Raw genomic sequence first — 25,465 nt, 5'->3', positions numbered from 1 at the left:
AGTCTTTGGCTTAGTCCCATTGAGACTAGTAGCAAACATTTAGAAGATGACTAAATGGGATTTGGACTACACGTCTCAATTTGAGAAGCCAGATAATGCCAAGGGTCCCACATCGTGATCCGACCTGTTATCTTGGCCTCATTTGCACCTTGTTTTAACTAATCTGAGGTGATGAGGCACTTAGTACCCATAGAAATGGACTGGAATTATTGAATCTACGTATGTAACATCACAATCTTCCTGGTTTTAAGAATAAAGCTGTTTTTGTGCTTTTGATATAAATACATACTATATAATAAAATGTTTGACTAATTTATATGGTAGTATTCATCAGCCTAAATTTTTTTTTTAACCAATGACCTAGTTACAGAAGTTTTTTTGTTGTTGTTTGTTTTTTTCTGTTTTGGAGCAAGCTCTTGCTTTTTCCTTCCTATCAAATGGAGAATGAACATAGGAATAAGATCCCCAGTTTCACAGAAATGTAACTTGAACCATTACTTTCCATTCTTCTCACTTTTCCCCAGGATTTGCCTGTAAGCTTTAAAATTGTTTTGAATTTCATTTTGCCTTAGGTTAGAGGTATTAAAAACTGAAGACTGGAAGGAGAGAAATTATCAACAAACTGAGTAAACTATTCCGGAAGGATTTTTTGGCTTTTGTTTTCTAAAACAGAAGAACTATTTAAAATTTGGGTATGTGTATTCTTTTACTTTCAAAGGGAAGTGTTGTAGATTTTCAGTGTGAAAGTGATTGGATTGATTTTGGGAACTACTGACTGATGCCATAATTTGCATTTAAAGACTATAACTTACAATTTAGCAGTACTATAGTACTCAGAACAATAAATTGACATCCTTTTTATTTTTCTTTATTTTGCTTTACTACTAAGAACTAACTCCTATTAGGAGAAATGTCTTCTGTTTCTTAAATAATAAGAGTATACTAAAGAAAAGAATAATTTATATTTCATGTTGGACAATTTTCTCCAAACTATACAAACCATGGAAAGTCCAAACAAATAAGTGAAACATCTTTGACATCAAAGTGTCCATCAGAGATTATTTCATTTGACAAAATTAATCTTCCAATAAAAGATTTTTTAAAAATAGTTTTCACTATTCCCTGTTAACTCAGTGTCATTAATGGTGGTGGAAATAATACTGATTTAAGATTATTCTCTAGGAGAGATAGACGAGTAACATTCTCATCCAATTGTACCATTAGTGGGCTCTTTCAAATATTGCCTAAAACCTCACAACCTCCTGTAACTTCTCTCTAGGAAAGTTGGGACTTCTGTCTGCCTGGCATTCCTATTACCCTTTTAAAAGTGAACTAATTAGATGGTGCCCAAAGAACATGAATATAGTTTAGTAAGTGGATTCTCTTACAGGATGAAAACATTGTGGGTTTAGGCAAAGTGATCCTGAAGTTAATCTTGGCATATTTTCAGAGAAAAATGAAAAGATGTCAGTTTACTGTTCTCAAAGTCAGTCATGTATTTCAGTTCTTAAATTGATGTGGGACAGAAATGTACTTGTCTCAGTTGAGGGCCAGGCTTTTCATTTCATTGCTACTATATCATATGCATTTAAAAAGTCTATGCATTCATTTCCCATCTGTAATGGACATGTACGTACTATTTCACAGGTCTTCTAAGAAGCTGACTCATCTAATAAGTATTTATTTGCTTGCTTACTATGTAAGCTAATGGGAGGGTACAAAGATGAATAAAAGTTGATTATGAATTGCTTACCATCTAATAATGAAGTTGAAACCATTCTCATAAGGCTTGAAGAATTAGATTTAAGGTTTGACCTTTTCTAAGTATGAAAATGATTTTTAAAAATTCTCACATATTTCACTTGTTTCTTTAAAAGGCATGATTTGTCATGCTATTTACTCTTCAAACACTTAGAGTCCTTTGGTAAAATATGACATCACCAGACTGATTTACACTTTGTCGTGCAATTTGACATGCACAACAGTTTAACTTTTTACTCAATGCTGTATGGAAAAACGTGATCATTAGTGAGCTAAAGAAAAAAAAAAAAAAAAGCTAGAGCTGGGTGTGGACTCTACAAAGCATATGGGCTTTCACCAGAAGCTTTAAACACAGCTAGACTATTCTGTGTTTAAAATTTTTATAACTTCTAAAATCAGAATCTTGAAGTGCAAAGATAGGAAGGCTGTTTCTGCAGTTTACCAGTGTCTTGGAATATTTTCTCCTGTTAATGAAAAGACAACATAAACATGTTTTAAAATACAAATTTATTGCTGTTGGTTACAGTATTACAGCAATTTAATATAATCTGAGGTCTGTAATTACCATGATTTGTTGTTAACATAGGTAAGTTTTGTCACAAAGTATGAATGTCCAAAATATTTTGCTCAAATACCATTGTAAATAGCTGGAGGGGAAGCAGCTGTGGGGTAGGGTTTAGAAATCTGAACTATTTCAAATGGAATTAAATAAGATTTCTGGATGGTACTAACTGCCACTTTGCATTTCCCACAGCACATTCTGCTTATGAAATGTGTACCAAAATAACTTGTGGTACTCTAGAAAATAAGGTAATGGGTTGAAGTCTTATTAGCTTTTAACTAAGGCATAGTAGCTTCTGGCCATGGCATTCAACTCCAAACATATTTTCATGTGACACATAAATCATAATGATAGTTATTATAGCAGAAAACAAATTATTTTTGTAATAGTGCAGGCGTTTCCCGAAGTAATGGATGTATGTGCAAAACTTTGGGTTGTTTTGGGAGTGGGGAGGGAATGATCACAGGAAGAAGGGTCTTAATTTTCATAGCTATGTTCTTCTGTCCCTCTTTTTGATTTCCAAATCTCCTGAAGGTGTCAAGAAGGCCAGTATGGCTGCAGTACTATGGCAGGAGATAAAGTGTAAAACGAAACCAGCCTATGTACCTAAAACAGTACTGTTTTTTTTTTTTTTTTTTTTTTTTTTTTCCGGTACGTGGGCCTCTCACTGTTGTGGCCTCTCCCGTTGCGGAGCACAGGCTCCGGATGCGCAGGCTCCGGATGCGCAGGCTCAGCGGCCATGGCTCACGGGCCCAGCCGCTCCGCGGCATATGGGATCCTCCCGGACCGGGGCACGAACCCGTATCCCCTGCATTGGCAGGCGGACTCTCAACCACTGCGCCACCAGGGAGGCCCAACAGTACTGTTTTAAGACAATTATTATTTAGAAAGCAGACACTAATTCAGAAGCAAATGAGACATCAGGGTAGCAGAAGGGAAGGTGAGATAGAGTGGGCCCCGTGAATTACCAAAGACAAAGTAATATCCACAGTTCTAAATTTTCATTTAATTCTAATACACTGATATTAATGTATGTTTGATAATTCATAAGTTTAGTAGTTCCCAACATTTTTAGAATGCACATAATATTAACATTCAAATAAGGCATTAAAGGAAGTTTCGTGAAGGATGAAATGTTTACCATAATACTTTTTTAAAGGCTTGGTACATTTTTGAAAGATCAATATTGAATTTTTAAAAATCTAAGAAAAGTTAAGTTTTTTTTCCCCACAAGATATGTAAGAATCGCTTGCCGGCATTTGTATTTTCAGTGCCTAGAATAAAATGGGCCAAATTTTCAAAGGCAGTTAATAACTGGTTATACGATGACTTGTTTCATTTCATCTAGCACCAGGTAAGAGACTGAAGATATTGTCGGATTTCTCCTTCACCTCTCATTGCCCTGCTCTTCCTAACAGGCCACCGTGTAAACACGCATCCCGTTGCCCCACTAAGGAATCAAATCATTTTCATTTTAAAATGGCTGCTCAGATTACATTCACCGGCAGAATTCTTCCCCATTAAGGTAGGATAGCAGTTAACACTAGCAGGTGTCAACTTCTTTGATTAGGAATAAAGAACTCTTCCAAGCAAAATCAATCAGTTTCCTGTTTTTTTTTAACATGTCATGTAAATCCTTTTAATTGCTACACCTTTACTAATCATGATTGTTATTTATGTCAAGGGAATTTTCCCCAGGCAAACATGATTAATTTCCTAATGAAAAAGTATGCTTATTTTACATAGTGCCATGGGTTTTCTCTTATGCTTCTTTCTTTCTTTCTTTCTTTCTGTCTCTCTCACTTTCTCTTTCTTTTTCTTTAATTTGTTACTCATCAAGGCAGATCATACATTTGGATCAAAAAGAGAAACTGGCAAGTAGATCCTAAAGCACACATTTCTTAACCTGAGTAACACCTGAAAACATAAGAGTTTAATTACATATTCTATTGAAAATTCAACTTTGGTGCTTTTGCAAGAACTTATGATGTCAATTTCTAACAAATCATATCCCTCAGTACACAACTATTTTCAAAAGAAAATAAGTCATAGAAAAATATATTTTCCTATATGCTAATTGATACATTTTTATAGCAAATTGAAAATCTGGAGTAAACTGAAAGTATGTTTAACAACAAAATATAGCATATATGACTACTATAAGTTTGCTAGTGTAAAGTGTAAAAAAATAATAGACACCTCAATTAGAGTCAGAAGGGGGAGCTCTCATGACTTGTGAAGATAGTAGAGCCCAACAGAAGAAGAGACTCTCGTTTCCTGGCAAGGACTCAGCCAATGAAAAGCCACGGACTCTTTGTTTACTATAGCCCTCCCAACTTCCTTTTCCCTCTATAAAAGCATTCTCCTTCCCTTGCTGTGAGGAGGACTTGCACATGGCTCACCATGGTTGCAGACCCCAAATTGCAATTATCTGCTGATCTCGAATAAACCATGTTGCTGGAGAAATATCTGGCAGTCTATTTGTTTTAGGTCAATAAAAGGCAGCAGTGAATTTGCATTCTGCAACGAATCTGTAAATCCCGTTGCTTTTTTTCTGGAATTCTGTAGACACAGTGTCCCACAAACTGTACCACAGTGCTAGAGATCTCTTTTTTAGCGTCAGTCTACACAAAAGCCTCTGATAAGACACTTTGCACAAGTGACATGGAATTTTTTTCTTTTTTTACTTTTCAAGAAAAATAAGGAAACTTTATCAACCACTCCTCTTCTGAACAAAACTTAGATTACCAACTGCTCTTTTAATTATGCTCAGTAATTTTCAAAAGTTTAGACATCTCTGATGTTTTTTAATTGTGCATCCATAGAAGATAACTGGATAAAACACAATAGACATTTCAAAAGATGAACCTTCGCATCTGACTCATTTGGCACATCCTTAATTTCCAGAATAAAAACAGCAGAAATAAAACACAATTTTCAAAGAATTTATACATGCAAGAGTCTTAGAACAATGAACTTCTAAATGCACAGACAAGGAGCTTCTGCTCATCTTACTAGTTATATGCACTTTTCCTCAAGGAGTAACTGATGCTTTCTGGTTTATTTGTGGAACTTTTGTTTGTAGGAAAGCATATACATATGGCCAGATCTTGTTGGTTTCTGTTCCGGAGAATGTTTCCAACACCCCTTTTTTCCTAAGGATGAAAAACAAAAGGTCTGACAGCATAAAAAAAAATCACAGGCCAATATCACCGATGAACACAGATGCAAAAATCCTCAACAAAATATTAACAAACCAAATTCAACAGTAAGGATTATATGCCATGATGAAGTGGGATTTATCCCAGGGATGCAAGTTTGGTTCAATACCTACAAATCAATGTGATACACTAAAAACTCTCAACAAAATGGGTATGGAGGGAACATACCTCAATGTAATTAAGGCCATATATGACAAACCTGCAGTCAACATCACACTCAATGGTAAAAAGCTGAAAGCATTTCCTCTAAGATCAGAAACAAGGATGCCCACTCTCACCGTTTTTATTTAACATAGTATTGGAAGTCCTAGCCACAGCAATCAAACAAGGGGTGGGGGGAAGGAATCCAAATTGGAAAGGAAGAACTAAAACTCATTTTGCAGATGACGTGATTCTATATATAGAAAATCCTAAAGATACCACCAAAACACTGTTAGAGCTAATAAATGGATTCAGTAAAGTAGGATACAAAATTAATATATAGAATTGTTACATTTTTTTAATATATAAATTTTATTTTATTTTTTTATACAGCAGGTTCTTATTATCTATTTTATACATATTAATGTATGCACGTCAATCCCAATCTCCCAACTTATCCCACCACCACCACCACCACCACCACTTTCCCCCCTTGGTGTCCATACGTTTGTTCTCTACATCTGTGTCTCTATTTCTGCCCTGCAAACCAGTTCATCTGTACCATTTTTCTAGGTTCCACATATATGCATTAATATACAATATTTGTTTTTCTGACTTACTTCACTCTGTATGACAGTCTCTACATCCATCCACGTCTCTACAAATGATGCAATTTCATTCCTTTTTATGGCTGAGTAATATTCCATTGTATATATGTACCACATCTTTATCCATTCGTCTGTCGATGAGCATTGAGGTTGCTTCTATGACCTGGCTGTTGTAAACAGTGCTGCAATGAGCACTGGGGTGCATGTGTCTTTTTGAATTATGGTTTTCTCTGGGTATATGCCCAGTAGTGGGATTGCTGGGTCATATGGTAATTCTGTTTTTAGTTTTTTAAAGAACCTCCATACTGTTCTCCATAGTGGCTGTATCAATTTACATTCCTACCAACAACAGTGCAAGAGGGTTCCCTTTTCTCCACACCCTCTCCAGCATTAGTTGTTTGTAGATTTTCTGATGATGCCCATTCTAACTGGTGTGAGGTGATACCTCACTGTAGTTTAGATTTGCATTTCTCTAATAATTAGTGATGTTGAGCAGCTTTTCATGTGCTGCTTCGCTATCTGTATCTCTTCTTTGGAGAAATGTCTAGGTCTCTGCCCATTTTTTGATTGGGTTGTTTGTTTTTTTAATATTGAGCTGCATGAGCTGTTTATATATTTTGGAGATTAATCCTTTGTCCGTTGATTCGTTTGCAAATATTTTCTCCCATTCTGAGGGGTGTCTTTTTGTCTTGTTTGTAGTTTCCTTTGCTTTGCAAAAGCTTTTAAGTTTCATTAGGTCCCACATGTTTATTTTTGTTTTTATTTCCATTACTCTCGGAGGTGAATTAAAAAAGATCTTGCTGTGATTTATGTCAAAGAGTGTTCTTCCTATGTTTTCCTCTAAGAGTTTTATAGTGTCTGGTCTTACATTTAGGTCCCTAATCCATTTTGAGTTTATTTTTGTGTATGGTGTTAGGGAGTGTTCTAATTTCATTCTTTTATATGTAGCTGTCCAGCTCCATTGTACATCTTTGCCTCCTTTGTCATACATTAGTTGACCATAGGTGCATGGGTTTTTCTCTGGGCTTTCTATCCTGTTCCATTGATCTATATTTCTGTTTTTGTGCCAGTACCATATTGTCTTGATTACTGTAGCTTTGTAGTATAGTCTGAAGTCAGGGAGTCTGATTCCTCCAGCTCTGTTTTTTTCCCTCAAGACTGCTTTGGCTATTCAGGATCTTTTGTGTTTCCATACAAATTTTAAGATTTTTTGTTCTAGTTTTGTAAAAAATGCCACTGGCAATTTGATAGGGATTGCATTGAATCTGTAGATTACTTTGGGTAGTAGAGTCATTTTCACAATATTGGTTCTTCCAATCCAAGAACATGGTATATTTCTCCATCTGTTTGTGTCATCTTTGATTTCTTTCATCAGTGTCTTATAGTTTTCTGAGTACAGGTCTTTTACCTCCTTAGGTAGGTTTATTCCTAGGTATTTTATTCTTTTTTGTTGCAGTGTTGAAGGATTAAAGACTTAAATGTAAGACCTGAAGCCATAAGACTCCTAGAAGAAAACAGAAGGAGTATGCTCTTTGAAATCAGTTTTAGCAATATATTTTTTTGGATCTGTCTCCTCAGGCAAGGGAAGCAAAAACAAAAATAAACAAATGGGGCTACATCAAACTAAAAAGGTTTTGCACAGCCAAGGAAACTATCGACAAAATGAAAAGGCAGCCTACTGAATGGGATAAGATATTTGGAAATGATTTATCTGATAAGGGGTTAATTCCAAAATATACAAAGAACTTATATAACTCAACATCAAAAAAATAAACAATCTGATTAAAAAATGGGCTGAGGACCTGAACAGATATTTTTCCAAAGAAGACATATAGATGGCCAACAGACACATGAAAAGATGTTCACCATCACTAATCATCAGGGAAATGCAAATCAAAAGCAAAATGAGATATCATCTCACACCTATCAAAATGGCTTTTATCAAAAAAACAACAACAAGTGTTGGTGAGGATGTGGATAAAAGGGAACCATCATGCACTGCTGTGGAAATGGAAATTGGTGCAGCCACTATGAAAAACAGTATGGAGGTTCCTCAAAAAATTAAATATAGAACTACAATATGATCCAGCAATTCTACTTTTGGGCATTTATCCAAAGAAAACAAAAACACTAACTCAAAAAGCTATATGCACCTCCATGTTCATTGTAGCATTATTTATAATACCCAAGATATGGAAACAACCTAAGTGTTGGATGAATGCATAAAGAAGATGTAGTATGTATATAAAATGGAATATTATTCATCCATAAAAAAGAACGAAATCTTGCCATTTGCAAAAACATAGATGCACCTAGAGGGTATTAAGCTAAGTGAAGTAAGTCAGAGAAATATAAATACTGTATGATTTCACTTGTGGAATCTAAAAAACAAAACAAATGAACAAACGTAACGAAACAAAAACAGACTCAGATACAGAGAATAAATTGCTGGTTGCCAGAGGGGAGGGATACAGGGGAATAAGGGAAATAGGTGCAGGATATTAAGAGGTAGAAACTTCTGGTTATAAAATAAATGTCATGGGGATGTAATATACATCATAGGGAATATAGTCAATAATATTGTAATAACTGTATGGTGACAGTAACTAGACTTATTGTGATCATTTTCTAATAAAAAATATTGAATCACTATGTTGTACATCTGAAACTAATATAATATTGTAAGTCAATTATACTTCAATTTTTTAAAAATGAAAGAAAAAAACCCCCACAGGTCTGAGTTCTCCTAATGAGCTTTTCAAAATTATTCTTAAAAGATGATAGTGTAGATTTAAGGGTGTCAGTAAGTATAGGTCTGTGTGATCAAAAGAGAAAGGCACTTGGATGGGTGTTGGAAAACCTAGATTTTGGTTTCAGTTGTGCGCTCTGGCTAACACAAATGGTCACTTTTAAGATGGATCTATCATTTTTTGAGCATGTGCTAAGTGCTAATAATTCATTTAATCCTCTTTAAAGCTCAAGTTTCCTTATTTTACTGATAAAACTATGTGTTAGGGATGTAAAGCAATAACCTAAATCACCAAAATGGTAGTAGGTCCTGCCAAACACTAGAACATCCTTGGCTTTCTTTTGTCTACTTACCCCTTTGCAAGACAGCTTTCTAATACTTGATTATCCTTCCTTCTTTCACTTGGTTTATTTTTTCTGTATGCTCTCCTTCGGCATTTTAGGGAAAAGGGAATTTTAAAACGTTGTTTTTATTGTGTTTCCTATTGGGTTTCTCCATTTCTCCCCAGGCAGATTTGTCTGGCTTGTTACCAGGCCAGTGGCCAAAGTCTATTCACTCCAGTTTCCTAGGGGTTCAGTGGTGAGAAGTATCAGAAGCCAGGGGCTGCTTTTCAAAACAGATTCCTGCCCAGAGATTCTGGCATTCCTCTTATTTACCCTCCTCTTCCAGGTACTCATATACACACTGGCTTAAAGGCTGCAGAAGAGCAAATGAAGAACTCTGGTTTATTACTTTCTAAAAACAGGATCTGTCATACTTCTGCAACCTTTTCGCTAGATTTTAAGATGCTTCACTGGGAACAAAAGCATTCCTTTCTGGATACCTCATAAGATTTGCCAGTTAAGACTAAGTTAAATAATTCCCACTGTTTTCTTGGTAAGAAATATCTGCTAAAGCCCTCCTGCTTCTAAATTCACAGACATCTTGTAAAACTTTCAAGAGAACAAGCTTCTTAACTGTTGTAAGCCTCTTGAAGAGCCACCTTAAAGTCAAGCCAATGTCAGAAGTGGGTTAATTACTGAAGAACAACTATAGGCACCTATTCAGTCCTAAAGCTGTACACCTTGGACGAACATGTGTCACCTTAATTTCTACGTAATAAAATGGAGCCAGCTTCAGCTATTGGTCCTCTAAAAAGCAAGGGCATCATGTTGCTTGTAAACACAGACTTAATTACACTATCAGATGTCCCACAGCTGAGAAGAGTTTTAAGAGCAACAATACAACTGTCGGTATTTTAAAATAACAATGCAGACTCTCACTAAGGCTGCTGCAAATACCACTCTTAATTGTTGGTTAAGTCTAGTCCCAGTTCTATGTGCAGGAGCTTAGACGGAAATGCTTTGATTGATGGCAAGAGGTAGCAAAAGCCAGAAGCTGAGAAAGACTAGGGTACCTACTAGATGGGGACCCGGGCCATACACTTCATCTCTACAGTCTTCCCCAAATTCCCTTCCCACATTTTACAGAACTAATCCTTACAGCCACTGTATTTCCACTGCTTTCTGTTACTACCTCTGTTAATAGCCTCACAGTGTTGTTACCTGCTCAGCAACAATGTGTTCTCCCTTCTTCTGGTTACCTTTGAATGAATAACAAACGCCTTTTAGGGAAACAATTTTTCACCAAACTCAGTCTGTGAGATTCAGATGGTACTGTCCCTACTTCCCAGGCTCAAGTATGGACATAATCAGAGCTAGTTAGTGCCAACTCCAGGACTTTTGCAGGCAAAGAGGCTCTCTTTTCTGCTGGGGTAGATAAACTGGTAGGAGGTGAGCTGGAATGTTGAGGGGCTCACACAGGGAGAGCCCACCTGAGACTGAAGCCAACATAAGGAAATGGAGTGACTGAGGCCTGATGACACTGTTTGAACACCTGGACCCAAACCATCTACCTCTGGACCCTTTAGTTACATGACCAATAAATTTCCCTTTTGCTTAAGCTAGGGTGAATTAGGTCTCTGATTCACATAAGCACATATCACATTGTATGATGAATATTGTTTACCCAGCACTTTGCCTCATAAAGAAGGTGAGTTTCTTTGGGGCTGGCAGGGACTGGGTCTAATTATCTGGGTGGACCAGGGAACTAGCTAGCACAGTGTCAACCGAGTAAATTATAATCGTTACCACTGAGTGATTTAACAGTGCCAGGACTACTATAAGTCTTTACAGGGGCTCTCTCACTTCACTCCCTTAACAACCCTATAAAGTGGGTACTATTTAATACTGCTCTGATTTTACAAATGAAGAATTTGTGGCACAGAAGTTGAAACACCTTGCCCAGGGCCACACAGCTGGTAATCTGCAGAGCCAGGCTCTTTATATAATCAATCACAAAATTATAGTAACAGCTACTCCCTTGTAATTTCACCCTCCAGAAATAACTACTAAAATAATTTGGAGACTACTGCTTCAGAATTCACTGCATAGTTACCCCATTACAACAACAATAATAATAGCTGAGCGGCCGCGGTGGCGGAGGAGGCCCGAGAGGACTTGGCGGCATCGGCGGTGGCGGCGGCGGCAGGACCGGCAGCAGCAGCAGCAGCAGCTACAAGCTCCCTGTGCCGCGGCGCTGCGGCACAATCCCCACAAGCCGCCCACCCCTCCGCCCTCTGTGCTGCCTGACCCCGCCGGCGTGTCCGTCAGCCGCCAGCCCCGGCAGCGCCCCCAGTCGTCCTCCGACTCGCCCTCCGCCTTCCGCGCCAGCCGCAGCCGCAACGCCACCCGCAGCCTCAGCCCCAGCCGTAGGCACAGCCACCGGCACAACCCCAGCCCCAGCTCCTGCTGCAGCTCCTCCAGACACTGTCCCTACGCCAACATCCTGGAGGTTGGGATGCTCTTGTCCAAAATCAACTCTCTTGCCCACCTGCGCGCCGCGCCCTGCAACGACCTGCACGCCACCAAGCTGGCGCCCAGCAAGGAGAAGGAGCCCCTGGAGTCACAGTACCAGGTGGGCCCGCTCCTGGGCAGCGGCGGCTTCGGCTCGGTCTACTCAGGCGTCCATGTCGCCGACAACTTGCCGGTGGCCATCAAACACGTGGAGAAGGACCGCATTTCAGACTGGGGAGAGCTGCCTAATGGCACCCGAGTGCCCATGGAAGTGGTTCTGCTGAAGAAGGTGAGCTCGGGCTTCTCCGGTGTCATTAGGCTCCTGGACTGGTTCGAGAGGCCCGACAGTTTCGTCCTGATCCTGGAGAGGCCCGAGCCAGTGCAAGACCTCTTCGACTTTATCACGGAAAGGGGGGCCCTGCAGGAGGAGCTGGCCCGCAGCTTCTCCTGGTAGGTGCTGGAGGCCGTGCGGCACTGCCACAACTGCGGGGTGCTTCACCGCGACATCAAGGACGAGAACATCCTTATCGACCTCAATCGTGGCGAGCTCAAGCTCATCGACTTCGGGTCGGGGGCGCTGCTCAAGGACACCGTCTACACGGACTTCGATGGGACCCGAGTGTATAGTCCTCCAGAGTGGATCCGCTACCATCGCTACCATGGCAGGTCGGCAGCCGTCTGGTCTCTGGGGATCCTGCTGTACGATATGGTCTGTGGAGACATTCCCTTTGAGCACGATGAGGAGATCATCAGGGGCCAAGTTTTCTTCAGGCAGAGGGTCTCTTCAGAGTGTCAACATCTCATTAGATGGTGCTTGGCCCTGAGACCATCAGATCGGCCATCCTTCGAAGAAATCCAGAACCATCCATGGATGCAAGATGTCCTCCTGCCCCAGGAAACTGCTGAGATCCATCTCCACAGCCTGTTGCCAGGGCCCAGCAAATAGCTTCTCGGGCAGGTTCTCCCCTCTCTGTCAGATGCTCAACGGAGGGGAAGTGTCTGTTTCCAGCTTCCCAAGTACCAGTGACACTTCTCTCCAAGCAGGACAGTGCTTGATACAGGAACAACATTTACAACTCATTCCAGACCCCAGGCCCTGGAGGCTGCCTCCCAAAGGGAGGAAGAGACTCCACTCCAGCTGTCCTAGGCCTCAACTCCTCCCATAGAAGCTCTCCTTCTCATCGGTGTCCAGCATTGCTGGACTTTGCAAAATCCCAGGGGTGGCGGGTGGGGTGGGAGTGGATCAGAATCCAGCCATGGAACTGTTCCCTTCATCAAGAGTTCTGCTGAATGCCGTGATGGGTCGGGTAGGGGGAAATCGGGTTGGGGTGGGATAGGACTAGCACCATTTTAAGTCCCTGTCACCTCTTCCGACTCTTCTGAGTGCCTTCTGTGGGGACTCCGGCTGTGCTGGGAGAAATACTTGAACTTGCCTCTTTTACCTGCTGCTTCTTAGTAAAACTCCCAAGTGAACTGGTCTTCCTTTTTGGTTTTTACTTAACTGTTTCTAAGCCAAGACCTCACACACACACACACACACAAATGCACAAACAATGCAAATCAACAGAAAAACTGTAAATGTGTGTACAGTTGGCATGGTAGTGTACAAAAGGGTTGTAGTTGATCTAATTCTTTTTTAATTTTGCCTTTAAGTTATTTTACCTGTTTTTTTTGTTTTGTTTTGTTTTGGGTTTTTTGTTTTTTTTTCTTGGAAAGATGCGCATTCTAACCTGAAGGTCAATGTTATTTATTTATTTATTTATTTGGTTCCCTTCCCGCTCCAAGCTTCCACAGCTGCCACCATAGTTTTCTTTTCTCCTTTCCTCCTCTGACTTGGGGACCTTTTGGGGAAGGCTGCAACGCTTGCTCTGTTTGTTCATAGGGTGACGGGACTCAGGCGGGACAGCTGCTGCAGCTCCCTGACTGCTGCAGGCCCCCTCGCCTGCTTACCCAAGTGGGCATGGGGTCCGTGGGTGATGGAGGAGGGGCACTGCTGACCTGTGTATATAGGATAGATTTATGAAAAGCAGTTCTGGATGGTGTGCCTTCCGGATCCTCTCTGGGGCTGTGTTTTGAGCAGCATGTAGCCTGCTGGTTTTATCTGAGTGAAATACTGTACAGGGGAATAAAAGAGATCTTATTTTTTTTTTTATACTTGGCGTTTTTTGAATAAAATACCTCTTGTCTTAAAAATAAATAAACAATAGCTAATAATCATATAGTGCTTAATGTGTGTCAGACACAATTCTAAGAGTTACACATATTAACTCCATCTTTCAACCCTCTTGTCTCATCCCCCTTTTACAGTGGAGAAAACAGAGGTTAAGCAAGAGGTTAAGGTCAAGTTAATAAATGGTGAGCTGGGATTTGAACTTAGGCACTCTGGCTCCAGAGTCTGTGCTCTAACCACAGCACTGTCCTGTCCTAATGCTGAGTCATTTTTCAGTAAGTGAATGAATGAAAGGAAAGTGAATGTAATCAATCCTCTGTTAGGAGAGGGGAAGGCTGAGTAAAGAAACGGAATTGTTTCTTAGCCTGAGTCAAGTATTAATTCAGTAGAGTTCCCATATTTGTGGTGGGATATGACTTCCCTTAGGAGTTAACAAAACTGTTTGAATATAAACTTCTAAAGACTGTTTGGCAAATAAATGATCTGAGGATTATATCCTTTGAGAGTCTTCTGTGCCGTAGTGTCCTCTATTGTCACAGGGAGTGGGCACCATTAGGTTTGCCTCCCCGGCATTCATTCCAGCCCCTCCCTCCACTAGACAACAGAGTTTGGGTGAGACTGACCCACTCCCTGCTCTGGGTGTGGACCAATGAGTGTAATCTCTCCCATCCCAGTGACTGGTTCAGGAATGGGCAGTAACCTAGGCCTAGAATACAAAGCATTCCCTGACCACAGTGGCTGTTCAAGTTGGTTCAATATAAGGCTTTTGTTCACTGCGGGGAAGGCGACCCCTCAGCCTTTCATAAAGAGAATGCTGTGGCTGTTCCTGTATAACTGTGCAGGAAGCCTAAAGACAGAGCCAATACAAAACAGAGAGAAGAGCAAAATTCTGATCAAACCTAGGGGCAAATGAAGCCCAAACTACCTTCTGGACTTCTCTGTTACACAAGCAAATAAATTTCCTTTATTATTTAAACCAATTTGAGTTGGATCTTCTGGTATTTTAGCATTTTGGCTATAAAGCATGGATAATCAGAAAATGATTTAGTGATCCATCATACAAGAGAAGTTGTGAAGAGTGACCAACTCACCGGTAGTATTCCAGGACAGGCTCTGTTTGGGCTTCGTAAGCCTTCAGTCTCTTGACAACCGTCTCTGGTCTATCATCCTCACGCTGAATGAGAGGCTCCCCAGTCAGATCATCAATGCCCTAAATGGGAGTTAGAAGATGCTGGCATCAAATATCATATTTTTGAAGGATATTTTCATAGGTAGGTAACTGATTTTTAAACAGACATCTATGCAAGCACCAAACAAAAATGTGTTTTTAAATAAACAGAATCAAATCCAAATCCAGGTCGTTGCAACACAGAACCATGAGACCCCACGATCATTTCCACAGTGTCAATCACCTTCTCTTTAGAGCAAAGGTTTTCTAAGCAGCCTCTAGATAATTTTACATTATATATTATATTTATGTTATATATTATAATATATATTATATTAAAAAAGATTCAGCTACAGACTGGGAATCTCAACTGCAAGCCCTAAATAACCCAAGGTGTCGTTAATCCCTACTGCCCCAATTTCTAACACACTCCCTGGCACAGAGTAGGAAATCAATACATGCTTTTGAAGGAATAACAAACCCCCGTTGCTCCTGCGGATGCCTTTACTACAAAGCTGACTGGACTAGACCAGTTGACTATACCAAGTAACCTGAGAACATGCCCTCAGTAGTTCTAGTCATCCAAGGGTATCCAAGGTCATCCGTGAGTGCAAGAGGACTGGAGACAGTTGGCTACGTGGAAGGCCAAGTCAGTTCCCCCCCCCCAAATACTCACCATGGTTTTGGGAGGGTTGAATTCGATGTTGTAGACACGGCCGCTGCCTGGATGGATCCAGCGAGCAGTGAGGCGTTGCTTGATGACCTCAAAGGGCACATTCAGATTAATCACTGTGTCTATCTGATAAAATCTACCCAGGGCTTCTGCCTGTGGAAGTGTTCTTGGAAAACCTTTACAAAGTAAATTTAAAATGAACAAAGGAAGAAAGAGCCATGGGGAGAAAGGGGAGAAGGAAGAAAGTTAATATTGAGCAATCTGAACAAAAGCAGTAACACCAGGAAGGCTGATGACAACCTTGTTGTAGTTGTAGGGCAGCCGTGATAGTTAATTTTATGTGTCAACTTGTCCAGACCACAGGTTGCTCAGATATTTGGTCAAACAGTATTTTGGGCGTGTCTGTGAGGGTGTCTTTTGGTGTGAGATTAACACTTAAATCAGTTGACTGAGTAAAGAAGATTGTTATCCCTAATGATGATAGGCCTGGATAGAATAAAGTTGCTGGCCTACCCAGAAGATAAAGGGGAATTCCTCCTGCCTGACTGCCTTGCAACTGGGACATGGCTTTTTCCTGCCTTTGAACTCAAACTCAAACATCACCTCTTCCTGGGTCTCATCTGCCTTCAGACTGGAACTACACCATCACACCACCGGCTCTCCTGGGTCTCCAGGTACCTGACTCGCTTTGAAGGTCTTAGGACTTGTCCACCTCCATAACTGTGTAAGCGAATTCCTTATAATAAACACCTCTCTCTAGAAACTAAAAATCAACATATCCTCAAGGATCCCGCCACACCTCTGGCTGGGGAATGTTTACAGCTGACTGTAAGTTACTCTCCAGCCTTCCTTCTTCCTTTTGTGATCCTCCCTTATCCTAAATATTCTCAAAAAGCGGGGAAGGAACAAAAAGTCATATCTGAAGGAGCTTAGAAATCATGCAGTCCACTTCCCTCTTTGCATTTAAAAAAAGAAGCAGGCCAGAGAAGATGACTGGCCCCCAAGGCCCCAGGGTGGGGAGTGGCAGCATTCAGGCCCCCTGCCCACCATCCATGTTTGTAGCGCATGAAATCCTCACTCTCCTGTCTGCACGCATCCTTTTGGGCAGCTGAAATATTCTCAATATTCCACTTACCATCCAATAGCCAGTTATATTGGGTGAGATTTTTCAGCTCATGAAGGGCCAACCGAGTCATGACATCGTCTGGGATGAGCTTCCCTTGGTCAATGAACGTCTTGGCTAACACACCAATTTCTATAGCAGAAGCGGGAAAAAAGGCAAGTCAGCCAGTGCATCTATTCTACCCCATTCTAGTTCTCTAGGAAATTGGTTACCTAAAGAAGCCCCCTGGATAACACAGTCATTTGAAACTGTGCATCATCAACTTTTGTGATAAAAACAGATTACAAAATAATCTAAGCCTATTTCAAAATCTCCATTACATAAAAATAATGGAAAGCTATAAACCAATATGTTAGCAGTAGTCATCTCTGTGACAGAATTGTTATCTTTTCTTTTTTTTTTAACATTTTCACTTTTCTGTGTTTTTCTAAATTTTCTATGGGAAAAAATATATATACTAACAAATTATTTTCTTTTTAAATAAGAAACTGAAATAGTCATTATTTTTAAGTGGCTCAATTTAAGTGCTGGCCATCATGTTACTATAGAGATTTTTCTAATCCTTTAAAAGAGATGCTGCTGTCACAATTCAGTTTTTGACCAGATTAGCACTGTGATCATATTATATTTTTATTAATGAAATACCTGAATTTATGAACAACTTTTATATATTACCTATAATTGTATGTCATTCTTACACAACAGTATTTTCATTTCCTCATCATCTCTTACCAAACTATTTACACACATTCAGAATTTTTAATGCCACTGTAAAAACCTGTGTACTTATAGTTTTGTGTTCTTTTTGCACTTAGCATCATTTTGTAAATATTTTTCATAGATTTTATACAGTCATTTAGTCACTTTTGGTAACTAATACTCCATCAGTATATATCTGTGTTTGATAAAAATATACTCTTTTGGACTTCCCTGGTGGCACAGTGGTTAAGAATCCGCCTGCCAATGCAGGGGACACGGGTTCGAGCCCTGGTCCGGGAAGATCCCACATGCCGCGGAGCAACTAAGCTCATGCGCCACAACTACTGAGCCTGTGCACTAGAGCCTGCGCGCCACAACTACTGAAGCCTGCGTGCCTCAACTACTGAAACCTGCACGCCCTACGGCCCGTGCTCCGCGACAAGAGAAGCCACCACAACGAGAAGCCTGAGCACAGCAACGAAGAGTAGCCCCTGTTCGCCACAACTAGAGAAAGCCCACGTGCAGCAATGAAGACCCAACGCAGCCAAAAAAAAAAGTCTACATCAAAAAAAAAAAAACTCTAAAAAAAAATTTAAAAATATATACTCTATCATGGCAATATATACTGTTAGACATTTAAATTTTTTAATTAGTCTTGATTTTTCCCTACCACTTCTGCTTTTAAAGATCTTAGCACTCTTTTTTTCTTTCTTTTTTTTGGGGGGGTGCTTCTGAGTTATTTCTGGTGGATAAATTCTCAGGATTCAGAGATGAAACAGTCAAAGTTTATGACTGTTTTCATGGATACCAAGGGGGGAGAGGGGGTGGGAGGAATTGGGAGGTTGGGATTGACATATATACACTGTTGATACTATGTATAAAATAGATAACTAATGAGAACCTACTGTATAGCACAGGGAACTCTACTCGGTGCTCTGTGGTGACCTAAATGGGAAGGAAATCTAAAGAAGAGGAGATATATGTATACATATAACTGATTCACTTTGCTGTATAGCAGAAACTAACACAACATTGTGAAGCAGCCATACTCCAATAAAATTTTTTTTTTAAGTTTATGACTGTTTTCATAATTCTTGGTATGGATTGACATACTGACTTCAGAACATATCCTAAATTGTCAAATTGATGAAACTTTAGATTTCTAACTAAGCACATTAACTACATGGAAATTGGCTGCCATTTGACAGGTGTACTGCTTGGGTTTATAAACAGCATCTGGAAGAGGTCCTGGGTTCTGAGAGCGCCCAGGACTCTCTAAAATACCCTCTTGGAAAGGTCCACATACTTAATATGTGTGCACCTCTCTGTTATCAGGGTTTTGACCACTGCTCTGGGGGACGCAGAGCTCAAACTCAGTACTGAGGAAAATCGTAATTCTCCAGGGCTGAGTCCCTAAAACTAGTATTGGTCCCTCCCCTCCCCGCTCACTCTTCAGGCCAAGCCCTCAACTAATGGCAACAAATGGATTGAGATGATGGGATTAACTAATAAAGTATTTAATTTTATATTAAGTATAAGACTAGCCTTAAGAAAAGATGATCTGTTCTTGTCATTTCAACACTGTACCAGAGACTGTAGCCAGAGCAATGAGTCCAGAAAAAGAACAAAAGGCATCCAGAAAGGAAGAAGTAAAATTATCTCTATTTCCAGGTGACATGATCTTGTATTTAGAAAATCCTAAGGAATCTACTAAAAAACTATTAGAACTAATAAATGAGTTCAGCAAAGTTGCAAGGTACAAGATAAAAAGTATACAAAAATGAATATGAAAATGAAATTAAGAAAATTCCATTTACAACTGTATCAAAAAGAATAAAAAAACTTAGCAATATACTTTTTTAAAAAAGCACAAAACTGGTAATCTGAAAACCACAACATTGTTGAAAGAGATTAAAGAAGACCTAACTAAATGGAAAGATAGCTTATATTCGTGGATTAGAAAAGTTAATATTAAGATGGCAAGACTCCTTGAAAATGATCTACAGATTCAATGCAATCCTATCAAAATCCCAGCTGGTGTCTTTGTAGAAACTGACAAAATGACTGTAAAATTCATATGGAAATGCAAGGTATCCAGAATAGCTGAAAACAATCTTGAAAAAGAAGAACCAAGTTGGAGGACACACACTTCGGATTTCAAAAGACTGTTTGTACTGACGTAAGGATAGACATAATGTTGCTATGAATATTCATATATAAGTTTTTGTGTGAACACATGGAACAGAAATGAGAGCCGAGAAATAACCCCTCACATTTACCGTCAACTGATTTTCAACAAGGATACCAAGCCAATTCAATGGGGGAAGAAATAGTCTTCTCAACAAGTGGTGCTGGGACAACTGAATATCCATACACAAAAGAACAGGTTAGGTTAGGTGGGCCTCTACCTAACACCATATTAAAAAATTAACTCAATATGTATATCACAGACCTAAATGTAAGAGCTAAAACTACAAAACTCTTAACTGGACTTCATTAAAATTTAAAACTTTTATGCTTCAAAGAACACCATCACCAAAGTGATAATCCAATCCACTGAATGTGAGAACATTCCTGTAAATCATATACCTAATAAGGAACTTTTATCTACACTATCTAAAGAATTCTTACGACTCGGCATTTAAAAAGGAAATCCATTTTTTTAAACGGGCAAAGGATCTGAATACAAAAAAACAGATATACGAATGGCCAAGAAGCACATGGAAAGATGCTCAACATCGTTAGTCATTAGGGAAATAACAAATGGAAACCACAATGAGATATCACTTCACACTCACCAGGATGGCTGTAATCAAAAAGACATAACAACAAAAAAAGACATAAGTGTTGGCAAGAATGTTGAGAAATTGAAACCCTCATATATTGCTTGTAGGATTATAAATGGTATAGGCAATTTGGAAAACAGTGTGGCAGTTTTTCAAAGGTTTAAACAGAGTTACTACATGACGCAGCAATTCAACTCAGGTATATTTTTCCAAGAGAAATAAAAACGTAAGTTCACACGAAAACTTATATGTGAATGTTCACAGCAACATTATTCACAATAGCCAAAAAGCGAAAACAACCCAAATCTTCATCAAATGACAAGTGGGTAAATAAAATGTGGAATATCCATACAAAATTATATTGTTTAGCCATAAAAAGAAGTGAAGTACTGATACATGTTGCAAAGTGTATGAACTTTTTTTTTTTTGGCTGCGTTGGGTCTTTGTTGCTGTGCGCGGGCTTTCTCCAGTAGCGGGGAGCAGGGACTACTCTTCATTGCGGTGCGTGGGCTTCTCATTGCTGTGGCTTCTCTTTGTTGTGGAGCACAGGCTCTAGGCACGCAGGCTCAAGTAGTTGTGGCACGCGGTCTCAGTAGTTGTGGCACACAGGCTCAGTAGTTGTGGCACATGGGCTTAGTTGCTCCACAGCATGTGGGATCTTCCCGGACCAGGGCTCGAACCCGTGTCCCCTGCATTGGCAGGTGGATTCTTAACCACTGCGCCACCAGGTAAGTCCCAAAGTGTATGAACTTTGAAAACATGCTAAGTGGAAAAAGCCAGACCCAAAAAACCAAGTATTACATCACACCATTTATACGAAATGCTCAGAGTAGGCAAATCTAGAGAGACAGAAGGAAGATCAGTGGTTGTCCAGGGCTGGGAGCATTGGGGGAAAATGGAGAGTGACTACTAATGGGAATAGGGTGTCTTTTTGGGGTGATAAAAATGTTTTAAAATTGATTGTGGTGATGGTTGCACAACTCTGAATGTAATTTAAAAAAAAACACTGATTCATAGTTTAAGAGGGTTAATTTTATGTAATGTGAATTATATCTCAATAAAGATTTTTTTTAAAAAAAGGACTTCCCTGGTGGCGCAGTGGTTAAGGATCCGCCTGCCAATGCAAGGGACACAAGTTCAAACCCTGGCCTGGAAAGATCCCACATGCCGTGGAGCAACTAAGCTCGCGCACCACAACTACTGAAGCCTGCATGCTCTAGGGCCCGCATGCCACAACTACTGAGCTTGCATGCTGCAACTACTGAAGCCCGCACACCTAGAGCCCATGCTCCGCAAATGGACAAGCCACTGCAATGAGAAGCCCACGCACCGCAACAAAGAGTAGCCCCCACTCGCTGCAACTAGAGAAAGCCCGCACACAGCAACGAAGACCCAACACAGCCAAAAAAAAAAAAAAAACAATTAAAGATGAAAAATACCTCGTAAGCAAAACAAAAGAAAAAAAGCCACTCATAAAACCAACACTACTCAGGAATAATTATCATCAAAACTGATAATATAAAAACCTCCAAATATTTTGTTTTATGAGTAGATAGTCCCATGCATAGTCTAATAATCATTTTCATATCACTAACAACTTTCTATATCATTAAACACTTACAATAGTTATTAAAATCTGAAGCCTGTAATGCTTCCATTTAAAAGAAAAATAAAAATGATTCAACTCTCTACGTCATAGTCTAAGCAGTTGGTTTATTACATTTCAAGTTTTACTCCCTCTTAAAATTACGCAAGGACTTTTGTCTAGCATATTCGTTGGACATTTAGTAAATTTTTATTCCCTTGATTGCCTATAATTTAATATTGTATCTAAACAGACTCCTCATTTAAAAAACCATTTCCTTTTTTATTCAAAAAATTAACAAATTTGGGAGCTTCCACACCTACAAAACATAAAAAGCTAGTTTAAAAGTAAATCATTCAAAATAAACTGATTTTCTATAAAGTTATTCACAAATAAAAACAGAAAAGGAAGGTTAAAAGGGAATAGGAAGGGTTAAAACCAGCTTTTGATTTTAAGGATAATAATCAGAAATTCTAAAACACAGAAACATTAATCTGAGAGATGATGCTTGTATTATACAAAAAACCATTCTTAATTCTATATCTCCTTTTAACATCTGGTCATTCTTATAAGACTACTCAAACCAACCACACCTCATATCCGAACTAACTGGAAACAACTTATTGTTTGAGCAGCTATGAAGTACAAAAAGAGGGCCTGACCAACCTGTAAATACAGTTCTCTTTTATATATGCCAAGAGAAAGGGCTACAGAGAATTAATCTAGTTCCTGACAAAAGTGCTTTTAGGGCTTCCCTGGTGGCGCGGTGGTTGGGAGTCCGCCTGCTGATGCAGGGGGCGTGGGTTCGTGCCCCGGTCTGAGGGGATCCCACATACCGCGGAGCGGCTGGGCCCGTGAACCATGGCCGCTGGGCCTGCGCGTCCGGAGCCTGTGCTCCGCAACGGGAGAGGCCACAGCAGGGAGAGGCCCGCGTACTGCAAAAAAAAAAAAAAAAAAAAGAACACTACGAAGTGAGCCAAACAATTTAACCTTCTGAAGTTTAATACTTTACGATTTTTTTAAAGGTCGATGTTAGAAGAGAAAAATAAAAGTAGTAATTCACCAGATTAGGTGATAAACCAAAGAACTCCACAAGACAAGCTAAAAACAGTTTTTTCATTTGAATATCAGTATTCTGAAACAAACAAACAAAAAAACCCACCTAGAAATAACCTATATAACCCATCAATAGGGGATCGGTTAAATAAACCATGGCAGATCCAGCAAATAGATACCTATGCAAATGTTAAATAATGAAATGGATTTCTGTGTTTTCGTGTGGAAAAATATCCTAGATATACTGAAAACACACTGGTGCAGAACACATATTTAGTAGGATTACATATTGCATAAAAACAAGGGATATACATATACCCTGTATGTGCTTATACACAAATACAGATTTCTAAAAGCAAGCACATGACACTGCTCCCCTCTGAAGAATGAGACTGAGGCAGGGAATAAGAGAGAGTTTTACTTTTAATATTATGTACTTCCATCCTGTTTCCAATCCTTTTTTACCTTGTGCAAGGGGTTAGTCCTAACTTTTAAAAGGAGCTTCAAAATGACTTTGTTTTGGAAAGTAAAGGTCAACACTTTTGAGAGAGAGAAAAAAAAAAAAAACTCACCTTGCTGTTACTTTTGGAAAACAGCTTTCTTGAGATATAATTTACATGAAGATAAAATCCACCCATTGTAAAGTGTACAGTTTGTTGACTAGATTTCGTGCTGAGTTGCAAGAATTTTTTTGGCATGAGAAACAAAACAATCATTCAGATAACCATGCACAAGAACAGCTTTCTGGTATAAAGATCTAAGCCAATTTTGTGACAGCAACGAGGGTAAATAATACTTGGCCTTCAGATTATGGGGGAAAGGTCAAAACCAGAAAATTCCATAGCGTTTAACAAACAAGCAAAAAGTTAAAAAAGAAAGCGCTGGGCTTCCCTGGTGGCGCAGTGGTTAAGAATCCACCTGCCAATGCAGGGGACAGGGGTTCAAGCCCTGGTCCGGGAATATCCCACATTCCGCAGAGCAACTAAGCCTGTGCGCCACAACTACTGAGCCTGCGCTCTAGAGCCCGCGGGCCACAACTACTGAGCCCACACGCTGCAACTACTGAAGCCCGCGCACCTAGAGCCGGTGCTCCACACAAGAGAAGCCACTGCAGTGAGAAGCCCGAGCACCACAACAAAGAGTAGTCCCGCTCTCCACAACTAGAGAAAACCAGTGCGCAGCAACGAAAACCCAACAGAGCCAAAAATAAATAAATAAAGTTATAAAACAAAAAAAGAAAAGAAAAAGAAAGAGAGCTCTAACAGTTCTCCAAGCGCAAGGGCAGGCAGAGAATAAGCCACACACAGATCATGGACCCTTAGGAGCAACTGCGACTGGGGCTGGCCATACCTCTCAAAGCCATGTGGTTTTCTTTAACCTTTGAGCTTCGAATGTGTCCTAACTTCCTAGTGCCTTCCCTCAATAACCCACCTGAAGCTATCCACAGAGGCCAGAGGTTTCGGGGAACAGTAGCTCAGCAGCTCGAGGACTTCCCCAACGCCCCGGGCGGCAATTGGGAGATGCTGCGCCCGCACCCCTCCCGCATTCCTGGGACCCACTTCCCGAGCCCCGGTCCCTCCGCCCACAAATCCCCACCGGGACGACTGCGCACAGCCACCCCTCCCGCCCGGGCTCCCACCTGTGCCCCGAAGCATATTGTCTCGGAGCAGGTCCCCGCTGGAGAGGTGCTTCAGCTCGAAGTGTTTGGTGATGCGCGAGGACACGGTGCCCTTGCCGGAGCCCGGCGCCCCCATGATAGCTGCGCGCACTAGCCGCGCAGACGCCCCCATGGCCACCGAGAGAGGCCGGGGCCGCGCGGACAGTGGGGCTTCGGCCTGGCTGCGCGCCCACCCGCTCCGCAGGCCGGGGCCGGCCGGCTGGCAGCGCTGCGAGAAAGCTACGGCCTCCGCGCCCAGGCGCTCCCGGAAGTGAGGCGACAGCCTCCCGGCCAGCCCCACCCACGCCCCGCCGGGCTGCCGCGCCCGCCCCTGCCCCTGGCGACCCGGGAACCCCACCTCCCCCACGCCTGGCCCCGCCCGGCCCGCGCAAGCCGGGCCCGCGCAAGCCGCGCCCCCGCGGCACTCCAGCAGGGACCCTTGTGAGCGCCTCGGCCGCCCCCACACAGCCCGCGGCCCTCCGCGCCTCCTCTCCGCCCGCCAGCTCCCCCAGCATCCCCTTTGCTTTCCTCCGCCTCTCGGGGCCCACCTCCGTGACCCCTGAATGCCCCCCACTTCCCTCAGATCCACACCTCGCACCTGTCAGTGCCCCGCCCCGTCCTGCCCAGTCCCAGCGGATCGACCGCGCCCGCCCGGGGCCTCTACCAACCCCA

General features: G+C 40.9%; 2 protein-coding genes across 4 annotated transcripts; one reads left to right on the top strand and one right to left on the bottom strand.

Annotated features, from left to right (window-relative positions):
* Window positions 1–1,859: 1,859 nt before the first annotated feature.
* AK3 (adenylate kinase 3) lies at window positions 1,860–24,926 on the bottom strand (the record flags this gene model as incomplete). 3 transcript variants are annotated; one of them, XM_079706515.1, is made up of 6 exons in its annotated part: window positions 1,860–2,225; window positions 5,339–5,478; window positions 15,138–15,256; window positions 15,891–16,063; window positions 17,023–17,142; window positions 24,776–24,926. In XM_079706515.1, 5 exons carry the CDS (start codon window positions 24,924–24,926, stop codon window positions 5,358–5,360), a joined length of 684 nt encoding a protein of 227 aa, XP_079562641.1. In that variant the 3' UTR covers window positions 1,860–2,225; window positions 5,339–5,357. The 3 variants fall into 3 exon arrangements, with proteins under 3 accessions (XP_079562641.1, XP_079562640.1, XP_079562642.1); XM_079706514.1 differs by lacking the exon at window positions 1,860–2,225 and having other exon boundaries at window positions 4,658–5,478; XM_079706516.1 differs by lacking the exons at window positions 1,860–2,225; window positions 17,023–17,142 and having other exon boundaries at window positions 4,658–5,478.
* On the top strand, window positions 11,881–12,822 carry LOC307054495 (serine/threonine-protein kinase pim-1-like; the record flags this gene model as incomplete). The annotated part of the gene is given in 2 exon segments (XM_079706222.1): window positions 11,881–12,327; window positions 12,331–12,822. Coding segments are annotated over 2 exon segments (939 nt in total).
* Window positions 24,927–25,465: the final 539 nt, after the last annotated feature.

Source organism: Hyperoodon ampullatus (genome assembly GCF_949752795.1).
Source record: "Hyperoodon ampullatus genome assembly, chromosome: 6".
NCBI classification, from domain to species: domain Eukaryota; kingdom Metazoa; phylum Chordata; class Mammalia; order Artiodactyla; family Ziphiidae; genus Hyperoodon; species Hyperoodon ampullatus.
Note: the sequence above shows the minus strand (reverse complement) of the source record. Positions and strands in the feature narration are given on the sequence as shown.